This window comes from Chiloscyllium punctatum, chromosome 5 (genome assembly GCF_047496795.1).
Source record: "Chiloscyllium punctatum isolate Juve2018m chromosome 5, sChiPun1.3, whole genome shotgun sequence".
In the NCBI taxonomy this organism is placed as follows: Eukaryota; Metazoa; Chordata; class Chondrichthyes; order Orectolobiformes; family Hemiscylliidae; genus Chiloscyllium; species Chiloscyllium punctatum.
The window spans coordinates 88,909,394-88,935,265 of NC_092743.1; the positions used below are offsets into that span (position 1 = coordinate 88,909,394).

The following is a 25,872-nucleotide window of genomic DNA, read 5'->3' on the forward strand; positions in this document are numbered from 1 at the left end:
TCAATAATAACTTTATTGGGAGCTGTTTCACTTGTGTGGTAAGGATGGGAACACGATTGGCGGGATTCCAAGAAATCTGGGGATAGATTTGGGAGGAGAAGCTAATTAGGTACCAAATTCACTTCCCAGTCTGGAACTTTATGTATTAAATAGCGACAACCAGATTGCCAATCCTTTGAGGTGAAGTTGGAGGGATATGAGGAGATTAAGAAGCTGGTTTATAGTAGAGAACGAGATTGAAGTAAGTGCTGTGAAAAAAAATGTAGCAATGTTCTTTTCACTCTCTTTCCCATTGTTGTTAATGGTTAGTTGGGTTTTGGAAGTGAGGACTAACTACCTGAGAGGTGAGACTGGGTGAGTATTGCAGTCAAACCCCATTCCAGCCTCATCCTTGACTGCGATTCTCACTGGAGTCATTAACTGGGCATCAAACATGAGCACTCCTGTGGTCTCTCGTTATTGTTTACTTCCCAAACCATGGATGCCAAGAGCCACTACTCCAACTAACTTGACACCGACCAAGGACTGAACTTGGGACCTTTCTAGTTGTAACTCATTTACTCAATGGATCAACTTAAATCATTGGCTAAGAGTTGGAGATCAAGTTGACAAGTTTAGAGAAAGCAAAAAGGAAAGCCTGTGCATGTGCATAAATTCTAAATGAAATGAAGTGGTTAACTACGAATGCAAACTTATTCTGTCACTGCCACCCCATGTTAAGTAGGCATAGGTTAAGTTATTTTGTTTGGATTAGTTTCAATGTTTGTCTTCTGATGGCATTTCTTTCCCTGTGTCTTGATTTATCAGAAATTGCCTTGCGTCAGCTGATAGTCAGAACGATCTAGAAGTACATGACAATCGGGTGCAAGTTCTTAAGTCCCTCCCAGTGAACCTGTCTTTACATCCGGAGCATCTGGAAGCCTCAAAGCGGGAGCCTTTTGCTGCAAATCCAGCTGAGAATGCGCCTGTGTCAGTGGCAGGGGTAGCAGTGGTCAGCATCAAAACGGAGGGTTACTCTACCAGCTACTCAGGGGCAATGACTCCAACTCTGCACTATAGCAGAGCCGAGAGCGATGAACAGAGAGGGGTGATCTTTGAACAGAACCTTGGCAGCAACCAGTATGAAGTGTTCACTGTCACACACACCAACTACCTCAAAGACGACCAGCGCAGCACACCCGACAGCAGCTACGGTGAAACGTTTAAGGATGGAATAGCAGAAGTAAGTCGTGATTTGGAAAGTTACAGATTTATGGAATGCTTACAAAATGTGCTTCATTTCTGCAGGATATTGTACACTTGGATACATTAGGGCCCCCCCCCCCGCCCAGCACATGGCTGTGGTGATTGAATGTTTCAAGAGTATGACTGATAGGTTTTCATTATCTAAGGGTATCTGGTAAAGATGGATCAATGGGATTGAGGTTTTAAAAAAGCCATGCTATGACTGAATGGTGGAACAGGCTGAAGAGGCTGAAAAGCCATTGACCCCATTGTTCATTAATTCATTGTCTATCATTGTCAGGGATTAATGTCACATCAGGACAATATTGGCTTTCAGTAACTGAACTAATTATATATGGTGTGTTAATGTTCACCACTCCTATCTCCTTTCCATACCACAATCTTCAGTTGGTTATACATAAGTGGGGTCTTTGTGACTGCCTTCTAAACTGCACACCTTAATTAATATTAGTGTTGATTTGATTTTAATTCTATACTATAGTGTTTCATGTTAAACTGTGATGTTTGGTGTTGGCTTTTAAACCTGTCCTTCCTACTCCAAGTGAAGCACCTTCCTGCCTTATCTGGGTTATTGCAAACCTTTTCTGAGGAAATGTGCAGCTGGGAAAATAAATGTTAAATTTTAAAAGAAAAAGAATTGCTGCACCTATGTGGACATGTAAACAGTTACTTGTGTGTACTCAATTGCTGACAGCAACCAAAGCCATTCAGCTGAGACTAAGAGCAGTAAACTGCACAGACTAGAGTCTGCTCTTCAGGCCTGCCTGGTGCAGAGACCACTCTGTCCATGGAGTTATGCTAGCTGCAACCTGGGGTGGGTACGTACTGTAGGCTCTGGAACCCATCAAAGGGACTGCGTGAAGGGAAAGCCAACACCACCCACACCTGAACAATTCCCCCTGCCAGAGGACTTTCTCCTCTATTCTGAAGGCTCTTCCACCCTTGGAATTTTCTCAGAACTCCATCAGTGTGCCTTCACCATCCCCAAGACTGCTTCATCTCAAAGTGAGGCACTTGAGGCTCTGGAACTGTTAACCGCTCACTGAGCTAGGCCAGAGGGGAGCTACCTCGATGTGACCAAGTTATTGGTTGCACTTGGTGAAATAGCTGCTGGCAAATGGGCTTGGGACTCTCATTTCGTCCTGGCATTGGAGCCTGTGATAAACCACTGCCTGTCGTGGTTGTGAATTCAGGACTGTGTTTGAAGCATTATTAGGGAGCGTATAGATCAATAGAGATATTTGCAATTATCATCTGGTCAGAGTAGACAGGGAGAAACTGTTCATGTTGGGCAAGCGATCAGGAATTGGAGGGCAAACAGAATTGGCAAAAAAACGATGGTGACATAAGGGAAGAAAGTCATATCCAGTCTCGAGTGAACGAATGACCATATGGTGGTAGCAGAGTCAATCTGAGCCTTCTGAAAGGAAATGGGTATTTATCTGAAACAGAAGAAGTTGCAGGGAAATAAGATTAGGCACATTGTTCTTTTAGAGGGTTAGCATGGACATGATGGGCTAAATGATCTCCCCTATGTAAACTCTCGTATGGTCATTTATTCTTTTTTACAAAGGATGTCAGACTTTTAAGCAATACTAAATTGTGAATGAAAGTCCATCGCAGTTAACTGTAGCAAGTTCAACGAACATTGTGAAGTTGTTAGCGAGTTTTGAGATGATTTGTAGGTCAGGTTGAGCTTCTGGATGTAAGCTTGCTCGCTGAGCTGGATAGTTCATGTTCAGACATTTCGTTACCATACTAGTTAACATTGTCAGTGAGCTTCTGGTGAAGCACTGGTGTTATGTCCTGCTTTCTGTTTGTGTTTAGGTTTCCTTGAGTTGATGGTGTTATTTCTGGTTCTTTTTCTCAGGGGATGGTGGATGTGGTCCAAGACAATGTGTTTGTTTATTGAGTAGCAGTTAGAGTGCCATGCTTCTAGGAATTCTCACGCATAGCTCTGTTTGGCTTGTCCTAGGATGGATGTGTTGTCCCAGTCAAAGTGGTGTCCTTCCTCATCTGTATGTAAGGATACTAATGATATTGGGTTGCGTCTTTTTGTGGCATAAGCCCAAAACATTGATTCTCCTGCTGTTAAATGCTGCCTGATCTGCTGCACTTTCCAGCACCACACTTTTCAACTCTGATCTCCAGCATCTGCAGTCCTCACTTTCTCCTAGTGGTGGTTAATGAGAGGAGAATAAAAAGAGGTTCTAAGAGTTTCTATAAATTGTGAAGGAATGAGTTAACAATGAGTGTTGGACCTCTCTAAAATGTGTCAGGAAATGGTAGATGGTAGACTAATTAGAAATTTATTTTGCATTGGCCTTTGTTATAAGTGATGCAAGTAACACCTCAGGAGCAGCTAATAATCAGGAAGGAAGGTTAAAAACGCAGGAAAATTGCAATCACCACAGAAGTGATACTGAGCACGTAATTTGAGCTGTGGTTTATCAAGTGCCAGGGTCCTGTTGGATTTTATCAGAGGAATCTTCAAAGAATCAGCTGGTGAGATTACTGATACATTGGTTTAAATTTCCCAAAACTCACTGAACGCAAGAAAAGTCCAATTAGATTGGAGGATAGCAAATTCAACTAGTTTATTCAAAGAGGGGAGGAGATTGAAAGCAGGAACTACAGGTTAGTTTAGTTTAACATCTGACTTGGATACAGAACTGGCTCAAAGGTAGAAGACACAGGGGTGGTGGAGGGTTGTTTTTCAGACTGGAGGCCTATGACCAGTGGAGTGCCACATGGATTAATGCTGGGTCTACTTTTCATCATTTATATAAATGATTTGGATGTGAGCATAAGAAGTAGAGTTAGTACATTTGCAGATGACACCAAAATTGGAGGTGCAGTGGACAGTGAAGAAGGTTACCTCAGATTACAATGGGATCTGGACCAGATAGGCCAATGGGCTGAGAAGTGGCAGATGGAATTTAATTCAGATAAATGCGAGCTGCTGCATTTTGGGAAAGCAAACCTTAGCAGGACTTATACACTAATGGTAAGGTCCTACAGAGTGTTGCTGAACAAAGAGACCTTGGAGTGCAGGTTCATAGCTCCTTGAAAGGGGAGTCACAGGTAGATAGGATAGTGAAGGCGGCGTTTGGTATGCTTTCCTTTATTGGTCAGAGTATTGAGTACAGGAGTTAGGAGGTCATTGTTGCGGCTGTATAGGACATTGGTAAGGCCACTGTTGGAATTCTGTGCAATTCTGGTCTCTTTCCTATTGGAAGGATGTTGTGAAACTTGAAAGGGTTCAGATAAGATTTACAATGATGTTGACAGTTGGAGGATTTGAACTACAGGGAGAGGCCGAACAGGCTGGGGCTGTTCTCCCTGGAGCGTTGGAGGCTGAGGGGCACCTTTATCAAGGTTTAGAAAATCATGACAGGCATGGATATGATAAATAATCAAAGTCTTTTCCCTGGGGTGGGGGAGTACAAAGCTAGAGGGCATAGGTTTAGGGTGAGGGGAAAGATATTCAAGAGACCTAAGGGGCAACCTCTTCACCAGAGTGTGGTACGTATATGGAATGAGCTGCCAGAGGATGTGGTGGAGGCTAGGACAATTGCAACATTTAAAAGTCATTTGGATAGGTACATGAATGGAGGGATATGGGCAAGGTGCTGGCAGATGGGACTAGACTGGGTTGGGATATCTGGTCGGCATGGATGGGTTGGACCGAAGGGTTTGTTTCCGTGCTGTACATCTCTATGACTTGAGGAAAATGTTGAAGATATTAAAGATATTATAGCAGGGCAATTAGATAAGTTCAAGGAAACCAGAATTGAAATGTCTTTGTGAAAGTGGAAGCATGTTTGACCAATCTGTTGGAGCTATTTAAGAAGATAGACTTGCTGTGGATATAGGGGAAACAGTGGATATACTATACTTAGATTTCCAGAAGGCACTTAATAAAGGAACACGTCAAAGGTTTTTGTGGAAAACAAAAGCTTATGGTACAGGGGTAGCATTTTGCATCGGATAAAATATTGGCCAGCTAACAGGAAGCAGAGAGTAGGCAAAAATGGATCATTTTCAGGTTGACAAATACTAATAAGTTGTATGCTACAGGAATCAGTGTTGCAACCTTAACTGCTTATAGCTTGAATCTCAACTTAAGGTCTTAATGCTGTGAGAAAATGTGGAATCAACCACTTTTACAGGAAGAGGTAACAAAAGCCTATCTAAATAGTGAGAGCTTACAGAGTTTGGAGATGCAAAGAGATGTGGGTGACCTACTGTATGAACCACAAAAGATTAGTATGCAGGTACAGAAAATGATAAAACATTTGTAGCAAGGTGAACTGAATACAAATGTTCAATTATGCAGGGCACTGGTGATGATACATCGGGAATACTGTATACAGTATTGATCACTTTATTTAAGGAAGGATGTAAGTGCACTGGAAGCAGTGCAGAGAGGATTTACCCGTCTAATTTATGACTGTTGTACATGCTAGGCTTGTATCTGTTGGAATTTAGAGCAAGAGGTGAATTGATTGAAACATATAAGATCCTGAAGGATCTTGACAATTTAATGGGAAGAGGATGATTTTTCTTTTCAAAGAATCAAGTACTAGAAGTAACGGTTTAAAAATAAAGTTTGCTCAGTTAAAATAGAGGTGAGGACAATTTTCTTTGAGGTTGTGAGGCTTTTGAAATGTCTTCCTGAAAAGTTGGTGTTAGCAGAGTCATTGAATATTTTTAAGGGAGACTGGACAGGTTCTTATTAAATGAGAAGGTGAAAGGTTATCCAGAGTAGGTAGAAACGTGGACTGAGCGGCATGCTTGCCCAGTGGTTAGGACTGTTGCCTCAGTGTCAGGGACCCAGGTTCAATTACAGCCTTGGGTGACTGTGTGGAGTTTGCATTTTCTCCCTGTGTCTGCCTGGGCTCCCTTCAGGTGCTCCAGTTTCCTCCCACAGTCCAAAGATGTGCAGGTTAGGTGAATTGCCCATGTTAAATTGCCCATAATGTCCAGGGATTTATAAATTAGGTGGACTAGCCATGGGAAAAGCAGCATTATGGGGAAGGGGTAGAGTTTGGGTCTGGGTGGGATGCTCTTCAGAGGGTCAGTGTGGACTCGATAGACCGAATGGCCTGCTTCCACACTGTAGGGTTCCATGATACTATGATCAGATAGACCTTGATCTTATTAGATGGCTGATCAGGATCAGAGGGTTCAGAGGCCACTCCTTCTCCTTGTTCATATTTTCACATGGCTGGATGACAGGCATCTGAAGACAAGGTGAAGGAATAAAAAAGAAGTAATTTTTTTAAAAATCTGATTAATGCTTTTCTTTTACTCAATCAGAATAGAGACGGGAGTTGCTGCCTAAAATAGTTGAATGCAGTAGTGAGTTCAGCAGACTGAAGTGAGATGAGTCAAAAGATGAGGGTGCTCTTTCAAAAGCTTGCATTCAGTTTCATTAGACCATTACTGCAGGGCACGAACACAGAGGTCAGGATGGAGGCAAAATGGAGAATTGAAATGATTATTCAAAGATGGTCAATATTTAGGAAGGACAGGCAAAAGGGAAAAATGGGTGGTGTTGCACTGATTATAAGGGATGGGATCTTTTCAGTCTTAAAGTAAGAGCTCTGATTGGAACCAAATGGAGCTAAAAAAAACAGCAAGGCAGCAAAGGACATACATTGGATTTGTTTGTAGGTCACAAAACATTAGTGCTAGCATTGGGCATGGTATTAATGAGGAGATTAGAGAATCATGTAGGTTGGTTAATACAGTAATCATTGGAGACTTCAATTTACATTTACCTGGGTAAAACTAATGAGCACCAATTCTTTGGAGGATGAGTTTCTGGACTGTGTTAGGGATCGTTTTCTAGAATAGTATATCAGGGAATGGACTATTGTATACCTTGTATTATATATTGAAAAAGTCTAGATGACTAATCTGTTGTTAAAGAACTTTTGATGATGGGTGAGAATATTCCAATAGAATATTACATTAAGTTTTTAAGTGAGGTAGTTCAATCATAAGCCAGGATTTAAATTTAAGCAAAGAATGTTATGAAGTTGTGAGGACCAAGTTGACTGAAGTAGATTAGGAAAATATATTAACAAATTTGATGGATAAACAATAGATAATCATTAAAGAATTATTACATAGTTTGCAGCAACTATGCATTCCATCAGCACACCAAAAGAATAGGTAGCTATAGCGATAGTAGATGCATTGATGACCTTTCTCCAATATTGTGAATTCTGGAAAGGTTCCTATAAATTGAAAAGTAACAACTGTCACTCCATCATTTAAGAAGGGCGGGAGGGAGAAAATGGGGAACTACAGACTTGTTAACCTTGCATCAGTAGTAGGGAAAATGCTAGAATTTATGATATTTTCTAATTAACTGGTTCAAATATGTTATTAATATGCTTCTGGGACATTTACACTGGTCTCCAGGCTCAGAGTTAGAAACCCTACCACAAGAGATGTAATGTTTAAATCTGTTATAAAGGATCTGATAAAGATGCACTTGGATAATAATGGTCTGATTATATAGCATGAATTTATGAATGGGAAATCATGTTCAATGAACCTGTTGTTATTTAAAGTCCCACACAAAAGTTGGTTAGCAAGATTTGAAGCACATGGGATAGAAAATATTGTACTGAGATGAATTAGGATTTATAAAAAGATAGAAAATGGAAAGCAAGAATAAATAATAGGCTTTGATTAGTTGTGTAGAACAAGGACCAGTACTTGGCTCCAATCGTTTACAAGATATATCAAGGTTTAGATGTGGGGACCACGTGTAATATTTCCATGTTTGGGGATCAGTCACGACTAGGTGAGAATGTGTGTTGTCAGGAAAATGCATTGTGGCTTCTGGGAACTTTGACAGGCTCAGTGAGTGCGGGAAAGCATGGTAGATGGAATATGATGTAGAAAAACATTTGGTAAGAGGAGCAGATGTGTAGAGTGTTTCTTAAATGATAAGAGATTAGCAAGTATATATGTACAAAGGAACCTAAGTAGCCTAATCAACTAATTTATTAAATTAATGAGCAAGGTACAACATAGAATTACAGCACAGGAACAGGCTCTTTGTTCCGCCATATCTGTGCTGACTATGATACTATTCTGAACTAATTCTATCTGCCTGCACATGGTCGGTATCACTCTTTTAGATTAGATTAGATTACTTACAGTGTGGAAACAGGCCCTTCGGCCCAACACGTCCACACCGCCCCGCCGAAGCACAACCCACCCATACCCCTACATCTGCCCCTTACCTAACACTACGGACAATTGAGCATGGCCAATTCACCTGCCCTGCACATCTTTGGACTGTGGGAGGAAACCGGAGCAAACCCACGCAGACACTGGGAGAACGTGCAAACTCCACACAGTCAGTCGCCTGAGGCGGGAATTGAACCCAGGTCTCTGGCGCTGTAAGGCAGCAGTGCTAACCACTGTGCCACCATGACTCTATTCTCTGCCTGTTCATGTATCTGTCTAAATTCCTCTTTACCTTCACTATAGTATCTGCTTCTACCACCTCTCCTGGCAGAGTGTTTCAGGTGCAGGAGAGTCAGCGTTTTGGGCATAAGACCTTCATGTTCCTGATGAAGGGCTTTTGCCCGCAACATCGACTCTCCTGCTCCTCGGATGCTGCCTGACCTGCTATGTTTTTCTAGCACCATACTTTTTGACTCTGACTCTCCAGCATCTGCAGTCCTCACTTTCTCCAGGTATCTACTACCCTTTGTGTTTGAAACAAAACTTTCTTTGCACATTGCCTTTGAACTTGCCCCTCTCACCCTAAACCTTTGCCACCTGGTATTTAACATTTCCACCCTGGGGAACAGAGCCCAACTATCCACCCTATTATATCCCTCATAATTTTATATACTTCTATTAGACCACTCCTCAGCCTCCGACATTCTAGTGAAAACAATTCAAGTTTCCCCAACCTCTTTTATTTATATATATATATATAATATATATATAGCTGATACAGTCCAATTCAAGCAACATCCTTTTCTGCACCATCTCCAAAATTTCCACATTCTTCGTATAGAGCAACAACCAGAACTGCACACACTGCTCCCAACTATAACCTGACCACAGTCTTGTATAATTGCAATATGATTTGCCAGTGTTTATACTCAATGTCCCGAACGATGAAGGCAAGCACGCTATACATCTTCTTCACCACTTTATCCACTTGTACTGCCACTTTCAGGGAGTATGGACTTGCACACCAAGGTCCACCTGTATACCAATGCTACTAAGGATCTGGCCAATTACTGTATAATTTTCTGTTGCATTTGAGCTCCCAAAATGCATCACCTCACATTTTCTGGTTTGAACTCCACCTGCCATTTCTCAGCCAAATTTTCCAGCTGATCTGTAATCTTCTACATCCTCTGTAATTCTTCCTCATTATTCATTATCCACCAACTTTCATGTCAGCCACAAACTTACAAACTGACCATTATTGAAAGCACGTTTGGAGTACTGTGTGCAGTCATGACCCCCTCAAGTAGGATATTTTTGCTATAGATAGACAGTTCACTAGACTTGTTCCTGGGATGTTACAATGGAGTGAGATTGGGCAAACTGGATCTGTAATCACGAGAGTTCTGAAGCATGAGAGGTCTTGGATTCATTCAGTACAGAAACAGACCCTTTGGTCCAACTCATTCGTACTGACCAGGTTTCCCAAACTAAACTCATTCCACTATGATCTCATTGTAACCTACAAGATACTTGAAAGGATAGATGGGTCTGATGCAGATAAGACATTTCCCTGGTTGGGGAGCTCAAGCACCAGAGGTACAATTTAAAATAAGGGGAAAGCCACTTTGGACAAAGGTGAGAATTGTTTTCATTCAGAAGCTTATGAACTTTCAAACACTCCGCTCTAGAAGGCTAAAACGTGTGGTGCTAGAAAAGCGCAGTCGGTCAGACAGCACACAAGGAGCAGGACAGTCGACGTTTCGAGCATAATCTCTTCATCAAGAATGTGCATTCTTGATGAAGAGATTATGCTCGAAACGTCGACTCTCCTGCTTCTTGGATGCTGCCCAACCGGTTGTGCTTTTCCAGCGCCACACGTTTTTGACTCTGATCGCCAGCAAGTATTTAAGGCTTTGGATGGTGAGACGGGAAGAGTAGAAGTAAAGGGCTGATGATTTCACTCTTGACCAAGATAAGGAAGAGTCATGATGTGGGGGGATGTAGCAGTGTTTTGAGGTGTTTTCTGAACAATTGAACTACACAACACTTAAATTGCAGGGTTGGGGGAAATGGATGGGGGACAGGTTTGCTGTGGTTGAGTGGTTCGTGAGTAAGCTATTGCCGATGATTATTTTTATAAAATGAGCTTGAATTCCTCTTGGAGGTATGTACACAAAGCCATGGATCACCACTAGACAGAATCTTTTTGTTTAAATGCAATCTACCTTAGGCTATAATTAACCTGACCATTCCTGCAGAGCTGCTGAGAGTGTGGTGTGTTTCTGATTCCTCGAGCATAACTAAAGCTTTGTACTTCCGAAATCTGCTAGCACTACCTTCAGCAAAGTTTCATTTGGCTTGAGTGCTTCATACCTAGCTGACAAGAAGTGTATTTATCTGAGAGTGGAATTAAAGTGAGATAAGTCGCTCAGGAGGAAGAGAAATGAAGAAATGAATATTGCTGGTTTTTGGACATCGCCTCGTGAGCAACTTTAATGTTGAGTAAGTTTACAAAAACCTTTTATCTTGGTTTTATTCTTTCTCCCTGCACTGGGACTGGCCGCTAGGGTGACCTGATCCAAGAAGGTGAGTTGGAATGTTAAAAATGATATTGAGATGGTCAGGTTTGAAATTTCACAGCAACTGGGCAGGTTTCTCTGAGTTATCAGGGAAGCTGGAAGCTCCCCTTCAATAGTTTTGGAGGTAAGCACATTCGTCTTTACCTGCAAGAACCTGGTGCCTGTGTGAGGAATCTTTACAGTATCTACACCATAACAGCCTCCAGCATAGTGCCTGACCTCCCCCAAACAATTGCAACCCCTTCACCACATCAAGTTTGTGTAATTTTGTGCTTTGTGACATAGCTGCTGAAATTATTTTGGCATTTTTCAGTCAAAACTGCAGATAATGAAGAAACTTTGCAGAATATTTTCTGTTCTTGACTACAGCATACTTTGGTTTATGATTGTTAATGATGAGGCCTCAATACTAATGTCTGATTTGTGATACTTAAGGCCACAAGTCACCATCAGTTATATTATCCTTTCACCTTTTGTTTAGTCTGGCTCTTTGTCCAGCAGTTCCATTGATGATGTTTACATTAATTTCACATTTGAGCAATAGAGTCCACCTACTCTCAAACATCTCTTTTATGCAAACAATGTATGTGTGAGCTTGTGAGCCTACAGCTTACCAACCCTATTTACCAGACTTATTTACAGAGAATTCATATACCTAACAGTATTCCTAATTTAAACCTCATTACATTCCATCTTAGTCTGACCCCATCTAATACTCCCCACTCGCAGGCTCCCACTCCCCCATATTCTTTGTTTTTACCATAATAGAAAGGCACAATGACTGCAGATGCTGGAAACCAGATTCTAGAGTAGAGTGGTGCTGGAAAAGCATAGCAGTTCAGGCAGCATCCGAGGAGCAGGAAAATCGATATTTTGGGCAAAAGACCTTCATCAGGAATAGAGGCAGAGTGCCTGAGGGATGGAGGGATTAATGAGAGGAGGTTGGGGGTGGGGAGAAAGTAGCATCGAGTACAATAGGTGAGTGGGGGAGGGGATGAAGGTGATAGGTCAAGGAGGAGGGTGGAATGGAAAGGAAGATAGGCAGGTAAGACAAGTCATGGGGACAGTGCTGAGCTGGTCGTTTGGAACTGGGGTGAGGTGGGGGAAGGGGAAATGAGGAAACTGGTGAAGTCCACATTGATGCCCTGGGTTGAAGTGTTCCGAGGCGGAAGATGAGGCGTTCTTCCTCCAGGCGTCAGGTGGTGAGGGAGCGGCGGTGATGGAGGCCCAGGACCTCCATGTCCTCGACAGAGTGGGAGGGGGAGTTGAAATGTTGGGCCACAGGGCAGTGTGATTGATTGGTGCAGGTGTCCCGGAGATGTTCCCTAAAGCGCTCTGCTAAGAGGCGTCCAGTCTCCCCAATGTAGAGGAGACTGCATCGAGAGCAACGGTTACAATAAATGATATTGGTGGATGTACAGGTAAAACTTTGATTGATGTGGAAGGTTCTTTGGGGCCTTGGATGGAGGTGAGGGAGGAGGTGTGGGCATAGGTTTTGCAATTCCTGCGGTGGCAGGGGAAGATGTCAGGACAGGAGGGTGGGTTGTTGGGGGGCGTGGACCTGACCAGGTAGTCATGGAGGGAACGGTCTTTGCAAAAGTCGGAAAGGGGTGGGAAGGGAAATATATCTCTGGTGGTGGGGTCCGTTTGGAGGTGGCGGAAATATCATTGGATGATTTGGTTTATGCGAAGGTTGGTAGGGTGGGAGGTGAGCACCAGGGGGGGTTCTGTCCTTGTTACGGTTGGAGGGGTGGGGTCTGAGGGCGGAGGTGCGGGATATGGACGAGATGCGTTGAAGGGCATCTTTAACCACGTGGGAAGGGAAATTGCAGTCTCTAAAGAAGGAGGCCATCTGGTGTGTTGTGTGGTGAAACTGGTCCTCCTGGGAGCAGATACGGTGGAGACGGAGGAATTGGGAATAAGGGATGGCATTTTTGCAAGAGGTAGAGTGGGAAGAGGTGTAATCCAGGTAGCTGTGGGAGTCGGTGGGTTTAGTAAAAAATGTCGGTGTCAAGTCGGTCATCGTTAATGGAGATGAAGAGGTCTAGGAAGGGGAGGGAGGTGTCAAAGATGGTCCAAGTAAGTTTAAGGTCAGGGTGGAGTGTATTGGTGAAGTTGATGAATTGATAAACCTGTTTGTGGGAGCAGGAGGTGGCGCCAATGCAGTCATCAATGTAGTGGAGGAAGAGGTGGGGAGTGGTGCCAGTGTAATTACGGAAGATCGACTGTTCTATGTAGCCAACAAAGAGACAGACATAGCTGGGGCCCATATGGGTGCTCACATTGATGCCCTGGGGTTGAAGTGTTCCGGTATGGACTTCACCAGTTTCCTCATTTCCCCTTCCCCCACCTCACCCCAGTTCCAAATTTCCAGCTCAGCACTGTCCCCATGACTTGTCCTACCTGCCTATCTTCCTTTCCACCTATCCACTCCACCCTCCCCCCTAACCTATCATCTTCATCCCCTCTCCCACTCACCCATTGTACTCTATGCTATTTTCTCCCCACCCCCACCCTTCTCTCACTTATCTCTCCACCCTTCAGGCTCTTTGCCTGTATTCCTGATGAAGGGCTTTTACCCAAAACGTCGATTTTCCTGCTCCTCAGATGCTGCCTGAACTGCTGTGCTTTTCCAACACCACTCTAATCTAGAATCTGGTTTCCAGCATCTGCAGTCATTGTTTTTACCTTTATCTTCCTATACCCATACTCACTTGCACGTGGTACTAGGGTAATCCCAAGTGGTCCTGCTTGTTTGTTTATCTTATGGTTCCTTAAACTATATTTTCTGTAGCAGATTGCATCCCTTGTTTTACCTTTTCATTGGTACTGGTATGGATCCTGACTACTTACTATTCCCCCCGCCCCCTGCAGAGTGCTCCGCAGTTGCTCAGTGACATTCTGAATGGTAGCACCAGGGAGGTAATATACCATCCTAGATTCATGTATGCAGGCACAAATCTAATGAATTGCCTATCACTATTGCTTCCCCTATATTCATCCTACATTCTATATATCTGACTAGCTATAGAGTTGACTCTGGCTATACACCAAGAGGTACAGTCATACTCCCCAGTATTCAGAACTGAATACCTGTTGAAAGTGTGCTGCACTCAGGAATCTTCTGCAATTCTTGTCTAGCCATTTTTAACTATCTGATTGTCACCCATTCCCTCATTTCCTGCATACTGTTAACCCTGCAGGCTGACTACATTTATAAATATGCTTACCACAAAACTCTTAACCTCATGGATGCACCACAATGGCACCAAATGCTGCTCATGCTCCAAAACCAAATGCTTGAGCTGCTATAGTTGATGAATGTTCCTACATATTTGGTTATACAGGACATGAGACATATCCTGGAGTTCCCACATGGAAAAGGGTGTGTACCTTGTGGTTCTGGGCTGTCCTGTTGTGCATCTGTTTATCAGGTTATTAAATTTGCTATTTACTAAAAACTCATCAGCTACTCACCAACAGGCTACTGAGAATCATATAATCCCTACAGTGTGGAAACAGGCCATTCGGCCCAACACTGGTCCTCCAAAGAACATCCCATCCAGACCCATTCCCCAACAATTCCCCTGACTACTGCACCTAACCTACACACCCCTGAACACTTTGGCAATTTAGCATAGCCAATTCACCTAACCTGCATATCTTTGGACTGTGGGAGGAAACTGGAGCACCCGGAGGAAACCTATGCAGACCCAGAGGGAATGTACAAACTCCACACAGACAGTGGCCCAAGGCTAAAATTGAACCTGGATCCCTGTGAGACAGCAGTGCTAATAGATATACTGAAATTATTTTGCTTAACACTTTTCATAGATTATCAAGATGTTCTTATGAATTGTCATGATGTGTGAAACGGTTTGACAAGTTGCATTCTTTTTAGCAATGCAAATATATAACAAGCTGCACATATGCGCAGTTGCTTCAATAACAATGTGTTGGAGTGCTCATCACTTTATTATGTTTTTTTACTTAGATTAGATTACTTACAGTGTGGAAACAGGCCCTTCAGCCCAACAAGTCCACACCGCCCCGCCGAAGCGTAACCCACCCATACCCCTACATCTACATTTACCCCTTACCTAACACTATGGGCAATTGAGCATGGCCAATTCACCTGGCCTGCACATCTTTGGACTGTGGGAGGAAACCGGAGCACCCGGAGGAAACCCACGCAGACACGGGGAGAACGTGCAAACTCCACACAGTCAGTCGCCTGAGGCGGGAATTGAACCCGGGTCTCAGGCGCTGTGAGGCAGCAGTGCTAACCACTGTGCCACCGTGCCGCCCATGTTGTATGTAAAAGTATTCACTAGCCCTTATTATTTTAGTAAGTTCGGAAGCCATGATGATCCATAAATGAACTGATTTGTTGTAAACACGTTTCTCATCATTTATTGATTTAGTGTGCATGCTGATATATTTGTTCACTTTTGCATTAATTTTATGTACTGATTGAATGATTGCTGATGCAGTCAATTTCTGAATCATTGGTGCTACCTTAGCCTTGCTGCCACATTTCAGGACTTTTCATTATGTCAATGCTAGGTGATTATATTCTATGATCTGTATCTTGTGTCAAAAAATTTGCTATATCCTTTCAACTTCAGCAGTTCATTCTGTTCTCTTAATTGTTGGTGTGTATGGTATTGGAATGTGGGAAAGAGATGAGGTTATTCTACTCAGCGAGATGTTTTGATTTAGAAAGTAGAGTTGCAGGTCGATAGGGTAGTGAAGAAGGCATTTGGTATGCTTTCCTTTATTGGTCAGAGTACTGAGTACAGGAGTTGGGAGGTCAAGTTGCGGCTGCACAGGACATTGGTAAGGCCACTTTTGGAATATTGCGTGCAATTCTAGTCTCCTTCCTGTTGGAAGGATGTTGTGAAACTTGAAAGGGTTCAGAAAAGATGTACAAGGATGTTGCCAGGGTTGGAGGATTTGAGCTATAGGGAGAAGTTGAGAAGACTAGGGCTGTTTTCCCTGAAGCATCGGAGACTGAGGGGTGACCTTTCATGAGGTTTATAGGATCATGAGAGGCATGGATAGGATAAATAGACAAAGTATTTTCCCTGGGTTGGAGGAGTCCAGAACTAGAGGGGATAGGTTTAGGGTGAGAGGGGAAAGATATAAAAGAGACCTAAGGGACAACCTTTTCACGCAGAGAGTAATGCGTGTGTCGAATGAGCTGCCAGAGGAAGTGTGGTAGAGGCTGGTACAATTGCAACATTTATAAGTCATCTAGATGGGTACATAAATAGGAAGGGTTTGGAGGGATATGGGCTGTGTGCTGACAAGTGGATCTAGATTGGGCCGGGATATCTGATCGGCATGGACAAGTTGGACTGAAGGGTCTGTCTCTGTGCTGTACATCTCTATGATCCTAGAATGCCCTTCCTGAAAAGGTGGTGGAACTAGATTTAATTGTAGCTTTCAGAAGGCTAGAAATATACATCCCAGGGCTATGAGGAAATAGGAGGAGAGTGGAGACTGATTGGTCGCTCTTTCAGAGAGATATGATGGACTGGTTGATCTCTTTCTGTGCTGACAGATTCCACGATCTTGAACTGATACTTTTGTCCATTGTTGCAAAACACCTATTTCATCTTTGCGTGTAGAGAGGACAGTTTGCAAGACTTGCAGATCTTGACTCTCTCCAGTAAAGTTCTCCCTTATTTCCTCCATCTGTGTATGGAATATATTTTAATATGTGCATTCAATATCAAGGTGATGTGCAGATGTGTAACTCTTACAGAAGCAACAACAATCCATACAGTGTAAATACTTCTAAAAATTTGCCAGTGCATAGATCACAAAAAGTTAACATCTAAGTTCAGCAGGTATTGGGAAGGCAAATGGAATGTTGGACTTTATTTCAAAGGGAGTGGAGTATAAAAGTAAGGAGGTTTTGCTAAAAATGTACAAGGCACCACTCAAACCATAGCTGGAATACTGTGAGCGCCTTGTCTAAGGAAAGATCTACTGGCATTGGAGGCAATCCAGAGAAGGTTTGCGAGATTGATTCCAGATATGGAGAGACTGTCTTATGAGGAGAAATTGAGTAGATTGGGACTTTAATCATTGAAATTTAGAAATCCGAGAGGTGGCCTTATTGAAACATTCAAGATTCTTAGAGGACCTGACCGGGATTTCTTTCTATTCAGTCATGGGACATGGACATTGCAGGCTGGCCAGCATTATAACCTGCCCTAGGTGCCTTCGATGAGACATTCTAGCAATCGATGCAACTGAGTGGCCTGCTTGGCCATTTGAAAGGGCAGTCGAGAGTCAACAACATTGTAGTGGGTCTGGAGTCACATGTAGGCCAGACCGGGTGAGGATGGCAGGCTTCCTTCCCTGACAGACGTTGGTAAACCAGACAAATTTTCCCAAAGTCAACAATGGTTTCATGATCATCAGTAGATTTTTAATTACAGATATTTTTGTGTTCACATTCCACCATCTGCTTCGGCAGAATTCAAAGTCAGGTCTCCAGAACATTCGCTGAGTTTCTGGATTAATAGTCCAGCAATAATACCACAAGGAGAAAGTGAGGACTGCAGATGCTGAACAGTCAGAGTCAATAAAGTGTGGTGCTGGAAAAAGCTCAGCAGGTCAGGCAGCATCCAAGGAGCAAGAGAGTCAAAGTTTTGGTCCTGACTAAGACTTCTCCCCAAAACGTTGATTCTCCTGCTCCTCGGATGCTGCCTGACCTGCTGTGTTTTTTCCAATGCCACACTTTATCGACAACAATACCATTTAAGCCATCACCTCCCCAAGCTAGATGGAGAGAGGTGGTTCGTCTTATGGGAGAGTCTGGGACTAAAGGACATAATCTCAGAAAAAGAGGTCATTTAAGATACAGGAGGATGAGTTTCTTTTCTTGGAGGTGGTTATGGAGAAAAAACAGGTAAGTGGAATTGAGGATTAACAGGATGAGTTACAATCTCATTGACTGCTGGAGCAGACCTTGATGGGCTGAATGGCCTCCTCTGTCTCAATAACATATGTAAGGAAGAAGATGAAGAAGCATTATAATTTTAAATTTACACATTGACATTTGGTTTCCCAACATCTAGACTTTAAGTTCAGTATCATAAGCAAGACAAGGGACCTAAAGGGCAACATTTTCACACAGAGGGTGGTGTGTATATGGAAGATGCTGCCAGAGGAAATGTTGGAGGCTGGTACAATTACAGCATTTAAAAGGCATCTGGATAGATATATGAATTGAAAAGGTTTAGAGGGATATGGGCCTAGTGCTGGCAAATGGGACTAGATTAGGTTAGGATATCTGGTCAGCAGGGATGAATTGGACCAAAGGGTCTGTTTCTGTGACTCTATGACTCTAATACCATGTGTGGGAAATGCAGTTGTTAGTTTTTATCGTGTAACTTGTCATTTATGGAGGAAAAGTTGAATTGGCAGCAATTGATCAAGGCAAGGTTCTTTTATTTCAATTTGAGAAGTTTAAAATAGAAAGGAAGCTTGCCTTTTGAATTAAGAAAAAATGTGGAAAAGGCAATTAAAAAAAAACTCGGCTGCTTAGAGTTTAATCAGCTGCTTAATTTTAAAATTGCTATGGATAGTGAGAAAATTAGCTCAGTCATTTTTCACATGAATAAACACATCAGCACTTAATTGGTCAAGTGGTGAGAAATGGGAGGGGAAAGTCATGCATATATCTGTAGTAACTCTTCTGATATACCTTGCACTTATTGTTTCTTATCTTCAGCTTGTCACCTTTCTCAACTCCGCCCCCCCATTTCATAATCTACTACTTGCTACGTTCTACTTCCATCACTCTCCACCTCTCACTCGCCACCCCTCTGCTAACCTACAACCCACTGTCTCCATCCTTAATCTACAACTCCTTTTCACCCACTGCCATCACTTGCAAGCTCTTACTCACCACCTCCCTCTCTGACCTACCATTCGCAGACTCCTTCTGAGACCCTCCCCTTTGCTGCATCTCTCTCTCCAACTCTTCCTCCCCCTTGCCACCTCCCTTTCCTGAATCCTCGCTTTGCTGAATGCCACTCTTTGTGGGCAGTGGAGTTAATTTGCCAATTGTACCTGCCTGTTGGAAAAATTGGGATTTTCCCAGGTTCTGGCGATAATATGCGAAAATGTGTTTCTGTATGAGACAATGACACACCCTGAAAGGACCATGCCTACAGGGTACTATCACATTCAGGTCAAACAATTACGAATAATGACTGTGTGATGCATGAGAAAAGAGTCAAAAGTAAAATCTTCATTTCTTTTCTTTCAATATTTATACAGTTTGTATAAATAAATAAAAATTCATGGTCAGGTTTTGTTTGGAATATGCTTTGCTGTGTTTCTGGTGTTCTGATGTTTACACCAGGGGTACAGGAGCTGTTTATGAAGCGCTTTGATGCTCATCTCAAATTGTAACTGGAATCAGTCAGTCAGGTTTGGATCGTGATGAGTGACCACTTGTTTGGATGATAGCAGATTGGAGCTCAACAGTTGGAGATTTTATTTTATAATAAAATGAGGGCTGCAGTTGCTGGAAATCAAAGTCGAAAAGGGTGGCGCTGGGAAAGCACAGCAGGTCATGCAGCATCCGAGGAACAGGAGAATCAATGCTTCGGGCATAAGCCCTTCGTCAGGAATGTGGGGAGAAAGGGGGCTGAGAGATAAATAGGAGGGAGTGTGGGACTGAGGGGAAGGTAGCTGGGAAGGCGTTAGGTAGATACAGGTGGGGGGTGAAGGTGATAGGTTGGAGTGGAGGGTGGAACAGATAATTGGGAAGGAAGATGGACAGGTGAGACAGTTCAAGAGGGCAGTGCCGAGTTGGAGGGTTGTGTCTGGGATGAGATGGGGGTAGGGGAGATGAGGAAACTGGTGAAATTGATATTAATGCCTTTGGTTTAAGGATCCCAAGGTGGAAAATGAGACAATCTTCCTTCGGGCGTCAGTGGAGGATTTGGCAGTGGAGGAGGCCCAGGACTTGCATGACCTTGGCAGAGTGGGAGGGGGTGTTGAAGTGGTTGGCCACAGGGTCGTGGGTTGTTTGATGTGTGTGTCCCAGAGCTGATCCCGGAAACATTCCACAAGTCGGTGTCCTGTCTCCCCAATGTAGAGGAGACCACACCGAGAGCAACAGACACAGTAGATGAGGTGTTTGGATGTGCAGGAAAATCTATGCCAGATGTGGAGGAATCCTTTGGGGTCTTGGACAGAGGTGAGGGGAGAGAAGTGGGTTCAGGTTTTACACCTCTTGCGTTGGCAAGGGAAGGTGCCAGGAGTGGAGGGTGGGTTGATGGGGGGGTGGCGTGGACCTAACGAGGGAGTCACTGTCTGCACTTGGGAGACAGGACGCCAACCCACAAAACATGTCAGGGAACATCTCTGGGACACACTCACCAAACAGCCCCATTGCCCTGTGGGCAACCACTTCAACTCCCCCTCCCATTCTGCTAAGAACATGCAAGTCCTGGGTCACCTCCACCAGCAAATCCTTGCCACCCAACATCTGGAGGAAGAACAGCTCATTTTTCACATTGGGCCCTTCCAACCACACGTCATCAATGTCTGTTTCACCAGTTTCCTCATCCTCCTCACCTCCCCCCCCCCCCCCCCCCCCACCCCTCCTGTTTATCTCTCAGCCCCCTTCTCTTCCACATCCCTGATGAAAGACTTGCGCCAAAAGCATCAACTCTCCTGCTCCTTGGATGTTGCCTGACCTGCTGTGTTTTTTGAGGAGAAAGTGAGGACTGCAGATGCTGGAGATCAGAGCTGAAAATGTGTTGCTAGAAAAGCGCAGCAGGTCAGGCATAACTTTCCTGAAGAAGGGCTCATGCCTGAAACGTCGATTCTCCTGCTCCTTGGATGCTGCCTGACCTGCTGCGCTTTTCCAGCAACACATTTTCAGCAGCTGCTGTGTTTTTCCCCTGGCACACTTTTCAAAACTTTATTTTAGCATGAAAAGTTTCTGATCTCTTGCACAGGGATGACAACCCCTGTGGGAAGAAAACATTCTCAATATAATCTAAATAAAAGATTTTGGAGAGAGAGAGCAGAGAAGATTAAAAACATTTGCATTTGAGAAAATATTGTACCTTAATTGGGGAAGTGGAAAAAAACCTTTTTAAACTTTAAATCAAAGGTTTTGGTTAGGGAAATAAATGTAATAATGTAATAAATTAGACCATAAGAGCAGAAATTAGGCTATTTACCCCATCGAGTTTGATCCGCCATTCAATCATGGCTGATAAGTTTCTCATCTTAAAAATGTGTTGCTGGAAAAGCGCAGCAGGTCAGGCAGCATCAAAGGAGCAGGAGTATCGATATTTCGGGCATTATGCCCTTCTTCAGGCTCATGCCCGAAATGTCAATTCTCCTGCTCCTTGGATGCTACCTGACCTGCTGCGCTTTTCAAGCAACACATTTTTAAGCTCTCATCTCCAGCATCTGCAGTCCTCACTTACTCCTGATAAGTTTCTGATCCCCATTCTCCCATTTTCTCCTCATAACTTTGGTCCCCTTGACAATCAAGAATCTATCTATCTCCATCTTAAACCTACTCCATGACCTGGCCTCCGCAGCCTTCTGTGGCAGTGAATTCCATAGATTTACCACTCTCTGGCTAAAGACGTTTCTTCTTATCTCCATTCTAAAAGGCTTTCCTTTTACTGTAAAGATGTGCCCTTGGGTCCTAGCCTTTCATACGAATGAAAACATCTGCCCAGCATCCATGCTGCCCAGACCATTCAGTATTCTGTAAGTTTAAATTAGATTGCTCCTCATCCTTCTAAATTCCATCAAGTATAGACCCAGAGTCCTCGAACGTTCCTCGTACGTTAAGTTTTCATTCCTGGGACTATTCTTGTGAACCTCCTCTGAACCCCCTCCAGGGGCAGTGCATCTTTCCTGAGAATATGAGGCCCAACACTGCCCACAATACTCCCAAATGTGGTCTGATCAGAGCATGTAGAACTTCCGAAGTACATCTCTGCTTTTATATTCAAGTCCTATCAAAAAAAATGCCAACTTGCATTTGCCTTCCTGACTACTGACTCAGCCTGTAAGTTTACCTTGAGGTAATCCTGGATAGAACTCCCAGGTCTGTTTGTATCTTCAAGCTTTGTAAAGTGTTTGGGTTACAAGTGCTGTAATGTAAGGCTATACTCTTTGCCATTGATAGTGTGAATAATATTGTGTGAATAACCTTGTTTGATTTTTGATTAATCACTTAAGTAAATCAGTTAATTGCACTATAGATCCTGATTCGTTTATAAAATTGGGTCTGATGTACACAAAAAAAACTCCTTCTCACATCGCAGACATTAAAGATCTTTACCCACGTCTCAAATAAGCACTGTGCTCTGTAATACCATCCAACTGATACAGGAGCCACTACAGGAAATCTTTTTGTTTTCTGTTGTAACTAATGGGAAAAGGAGGTATACAATGCATGACAGTGAAATTCTTCCTTCTCATTTTGTGCTTTCCATCACAATATGAATTGATACACTGCAAATGATAAGATGGGATGACTTACATGCTAACTGGAAGAACAGGCAGTCTAAGCTTTCCTAATGATTTGCTTTTAAAATCTTTAACTTCATTTTATGTGACCAGTTACTGAATGTATAGCTAATGCTATACTTCTTGTTTCCTTTAACTGCAGAAATACCACAACTCTTCATTAGGTGATGAAGAATTCATCTATGAACATGCAGGAGGGTAAGGCATTTGGAATCTCCAAAGGGATCGATAGATTTGAAACTGAATGTTATGGGAATATCTGGATGCCATGTTCAGTAAGAATTTTAGATCCTATTTGTTAATTCACTGGTGCAGTGCATTATATGGCTTGATGTTTCTGCCCTGTTTCTACAAGCATCAGATGAGGTTCAAGCTTGGATGAAATGCTCTGTCTCCTTGGCTGAGGTAAACTAATCCAGTGGGTATGTGGCCTAGGTGTTTGGTTAAATACAGAGGGGAGACAGGGGTGTAATTATAATGTCACTGCATTAGCAATCCAGAGGCCGGGGCTAATGTCTCGAAATACGAGATGAAATTCACCCATGGAAGCTGGTGAGATTTGTTGTGTTGTGGTAAAAATTCCAGACTGGACATGCCTGTACCTTTTAAGACAGTTACATGATATATGTTGATCTGGTATATAGATATCCACCTCACCTCAGTTGCTCACACTTTCTCTCTGTAATGTAGTCAATGTAGTGTCTTTGCTTAGTCAGCTATATCTGTGTAGTGTACAGTAACATCAGTAAGCACAGAACCCAGACTCTGGTTAAGTCATGTGACATTGTAGCTGGGTTAACAGTCTTGTTAATAAACTTCAAGGCATCTGTCTCAACAAGAACCTAACTCTTCGTGGTACATGGTCCTGTTCCAAGTTACATGGGCTAACATACAGAAAGCGACAGTGCATCAGAATTTCAATTCAATTAATAAAGATATCTTGATGTAAAAGCTCATTTAGTTCACAACTGCCATTTTAGGGAAAGTATACTGCTGAACTGTGAGTTCAGACCCATAGCCATGTGTGCTGTGGTTCTTTTCTGCCTTTTCTTTTTCTAGTCCATTCTTGATATGAAAGGCTTATCTTAGGAAGAAACAAGTTAGGCCTCTACTCATTGAAGCTCAGAGGATTGGGAGAGAGGTAATTGGAGTAAAACATAAGATCTTCAGGTCACTGAACAGGATGGATACTGACAGGGTGTTCCCTTTGTGTGACAGAGTCTAAATCTAGGGGACAGAGTCTTATTTTTAAATCAGATGGGAATTATTTTTCTCTGAAGGGGTTGTTAGAGTGAAGTATTCTCTTTCCTAGAAGGTAGAACCTTCCCAACTGCCCTGTTGGGAAACTCAAAAGCCACACCATTCAAGTGACAGCAAATGCTGGCCTTGCCAGCAATGCCCACATGAATAGAAATAACTAGACATATGTGTAGTATTAATGGGTGCCTAGTGTTGAAAGGTGATATCTCAGATAGGAGTTAATGGCTTCAAGAAAGGAAATCTAACAGGAAACAAATTGAAGGATGCCAGTATTGAACAGTTTTCTGTACTGTTGAAGATGCTTTGTTTCCCTTGCCACCCCCCAATCCTTCCTTCGCCTGTTCTCCAGATAGAGTTGCCTCAGGTGGGGAGAGCAGCGCCAATCCTGAGAAATGCAATCAGTTTCTCACAAGTAAAAGATAAAGCCCTGAAAAAAGCAGCAAAAGCCAATGACCCAGAGTAAATCAATGAGCTCTTGAAGAGGAAGCAGCATGTCACCATGAATCTGGTGAAGAATTCGCATCTGAAAAGTCAACTGCCTTCGACTGCTGTGTGCTGGAACTTTTTTCTCAAGTCATACCATTTTGAAATAAGTTCTTTAATTTTTAGCTGAGGAAGTGAATTCCTGGACAAAGTTGATGACCTCTTTTCACTTCTCAGAACTATTCCAGGGAAAGGCCGATGGCCCTAAATACACAGCTCTGGCTTTTCCAAGCCTCAACTAACTTTGATGCAGTTTGTGTATTTTTACCAATGGCAATACTTCATTGATATTATACAAAGCCATTTGCAAGTTGGTTTGTTTTAGACTTGTATTCTTGGTTTAATATCTTGCATTTAATAAAAAAATGAATATCTCATTTGTCATTTGAGATTCTAACAAAGATCTCTATAATAACTAGCCATAGTGACCAAGCTGACTGAACAAATTACAGCCAATTCATGTAAGGGAGGATTTTAAAGTATAACTCCACATTATGTGCATAGACTGGATTTGTAGGAATCCTGTATGTGTGTATCCTCTCATCATTGGCTCTTGCTTTATCCCAGAGATTCATTCCAGTACATGTTGGAAGCCACAAAATCATTACGTCAGAAGCAGGGGGAAGGGCCAATGACGTACTTGAATAAAGGACAGTTTTATTCCATAACACTCAGGGAAACTGGAGCCAATAAGTGCCTTCGCCATCCAATCAGCAAAGTGAGGGTAAGCAGCTCTGATTCTCTTTGGCTTTTAGGCAATTGATGTGAACTCACCTTGTTCTTTATGCATAAGGTAATAACCAAAATTTGAAGGTGGCTGTATAATGGACCATTGCACTCTTGGGTTGAGGAGAATTCAAACTGTAAACAAAGTGCGAGAAACATTCAGTGAGTCCAGCAGTGTCTGCAAAGAGAGAAGCAGAATTAATGTTCAGAAGTGCAATGTGATTCTGATTTCTGTGAAGAGATGCCAGCCTGGAGTGTATATGAATGACTGTAGAATGTGAATTGGGATTGGACTCTGCTCTGAAGTCAACTAGGCCTCCAACACTCACTTCAGTTGCTCAAATAATTCACTTTTTTCAAAGATGAAAATGAGTTGGTAGCCTTCAGAGTGCAAAGATTAATGATTGCATGGTCATTATTAATTATTCTGCTTCTGCTGCTGGCTTTGAAATTTTAATTATTTTTATGGAGACTGGTGTGAGTTGTTTACAATGACTTGTTTGGTCATATGACATGGTTCCAAGTTTCTCTCCAAGGATGATTAGCTGCCATCTTGAACAACCTTTCCAAATTGGAATTTCCCTCATCACTCCCGCTCATTTACATCCTCAACCAATCTCCCTTGCTTCCTGAAAGAGGACTTAACCCAGGGGCATCAGTGATAGTCAACTATCTTAGCTGCATGGTGTTATAATAGTCACTTGATGCCTGGGTAACAATCACCTACACAGGGAGCGCTCTCCAGTCCTCCTCATTCGGCAAGTCTAATGTTCAGTCATCTGCACTGGAGGATGGATCATGAAACAGATCTTCACCATAGCCCATA

At 42.8% G+C, this 25,872-nt stretch overlaps 1 protein-coding gene across 1 annotated transcript in view; it reads left to right on the forward strand.

The window, feature by feature from the left end:
- The window catches only part of grhl2b (grainyhead-like transcription factor 2b), a 153,265-nt gene that overhangs the window by 29,379 nt on the left and 98,014 nt on the right, over positions 1-25,872 (forward strand). The window contains exons 4-6 of the mRNA XM_072570711.1: positions 808-1,222; positions 22,720-22,775; positions 24,888-25,044. Of these exons, the coding sequence (XP_072426812.1) occupies positions 808-1,222; positions 22,720-22,775; positions 24,888-25,044 (628 nt within the window). The remainder of the gene's footprint in view (positions 1-807; positions 1,223-22,719; positions 22,776-24,887; positions 25,045-25,872) is intronic.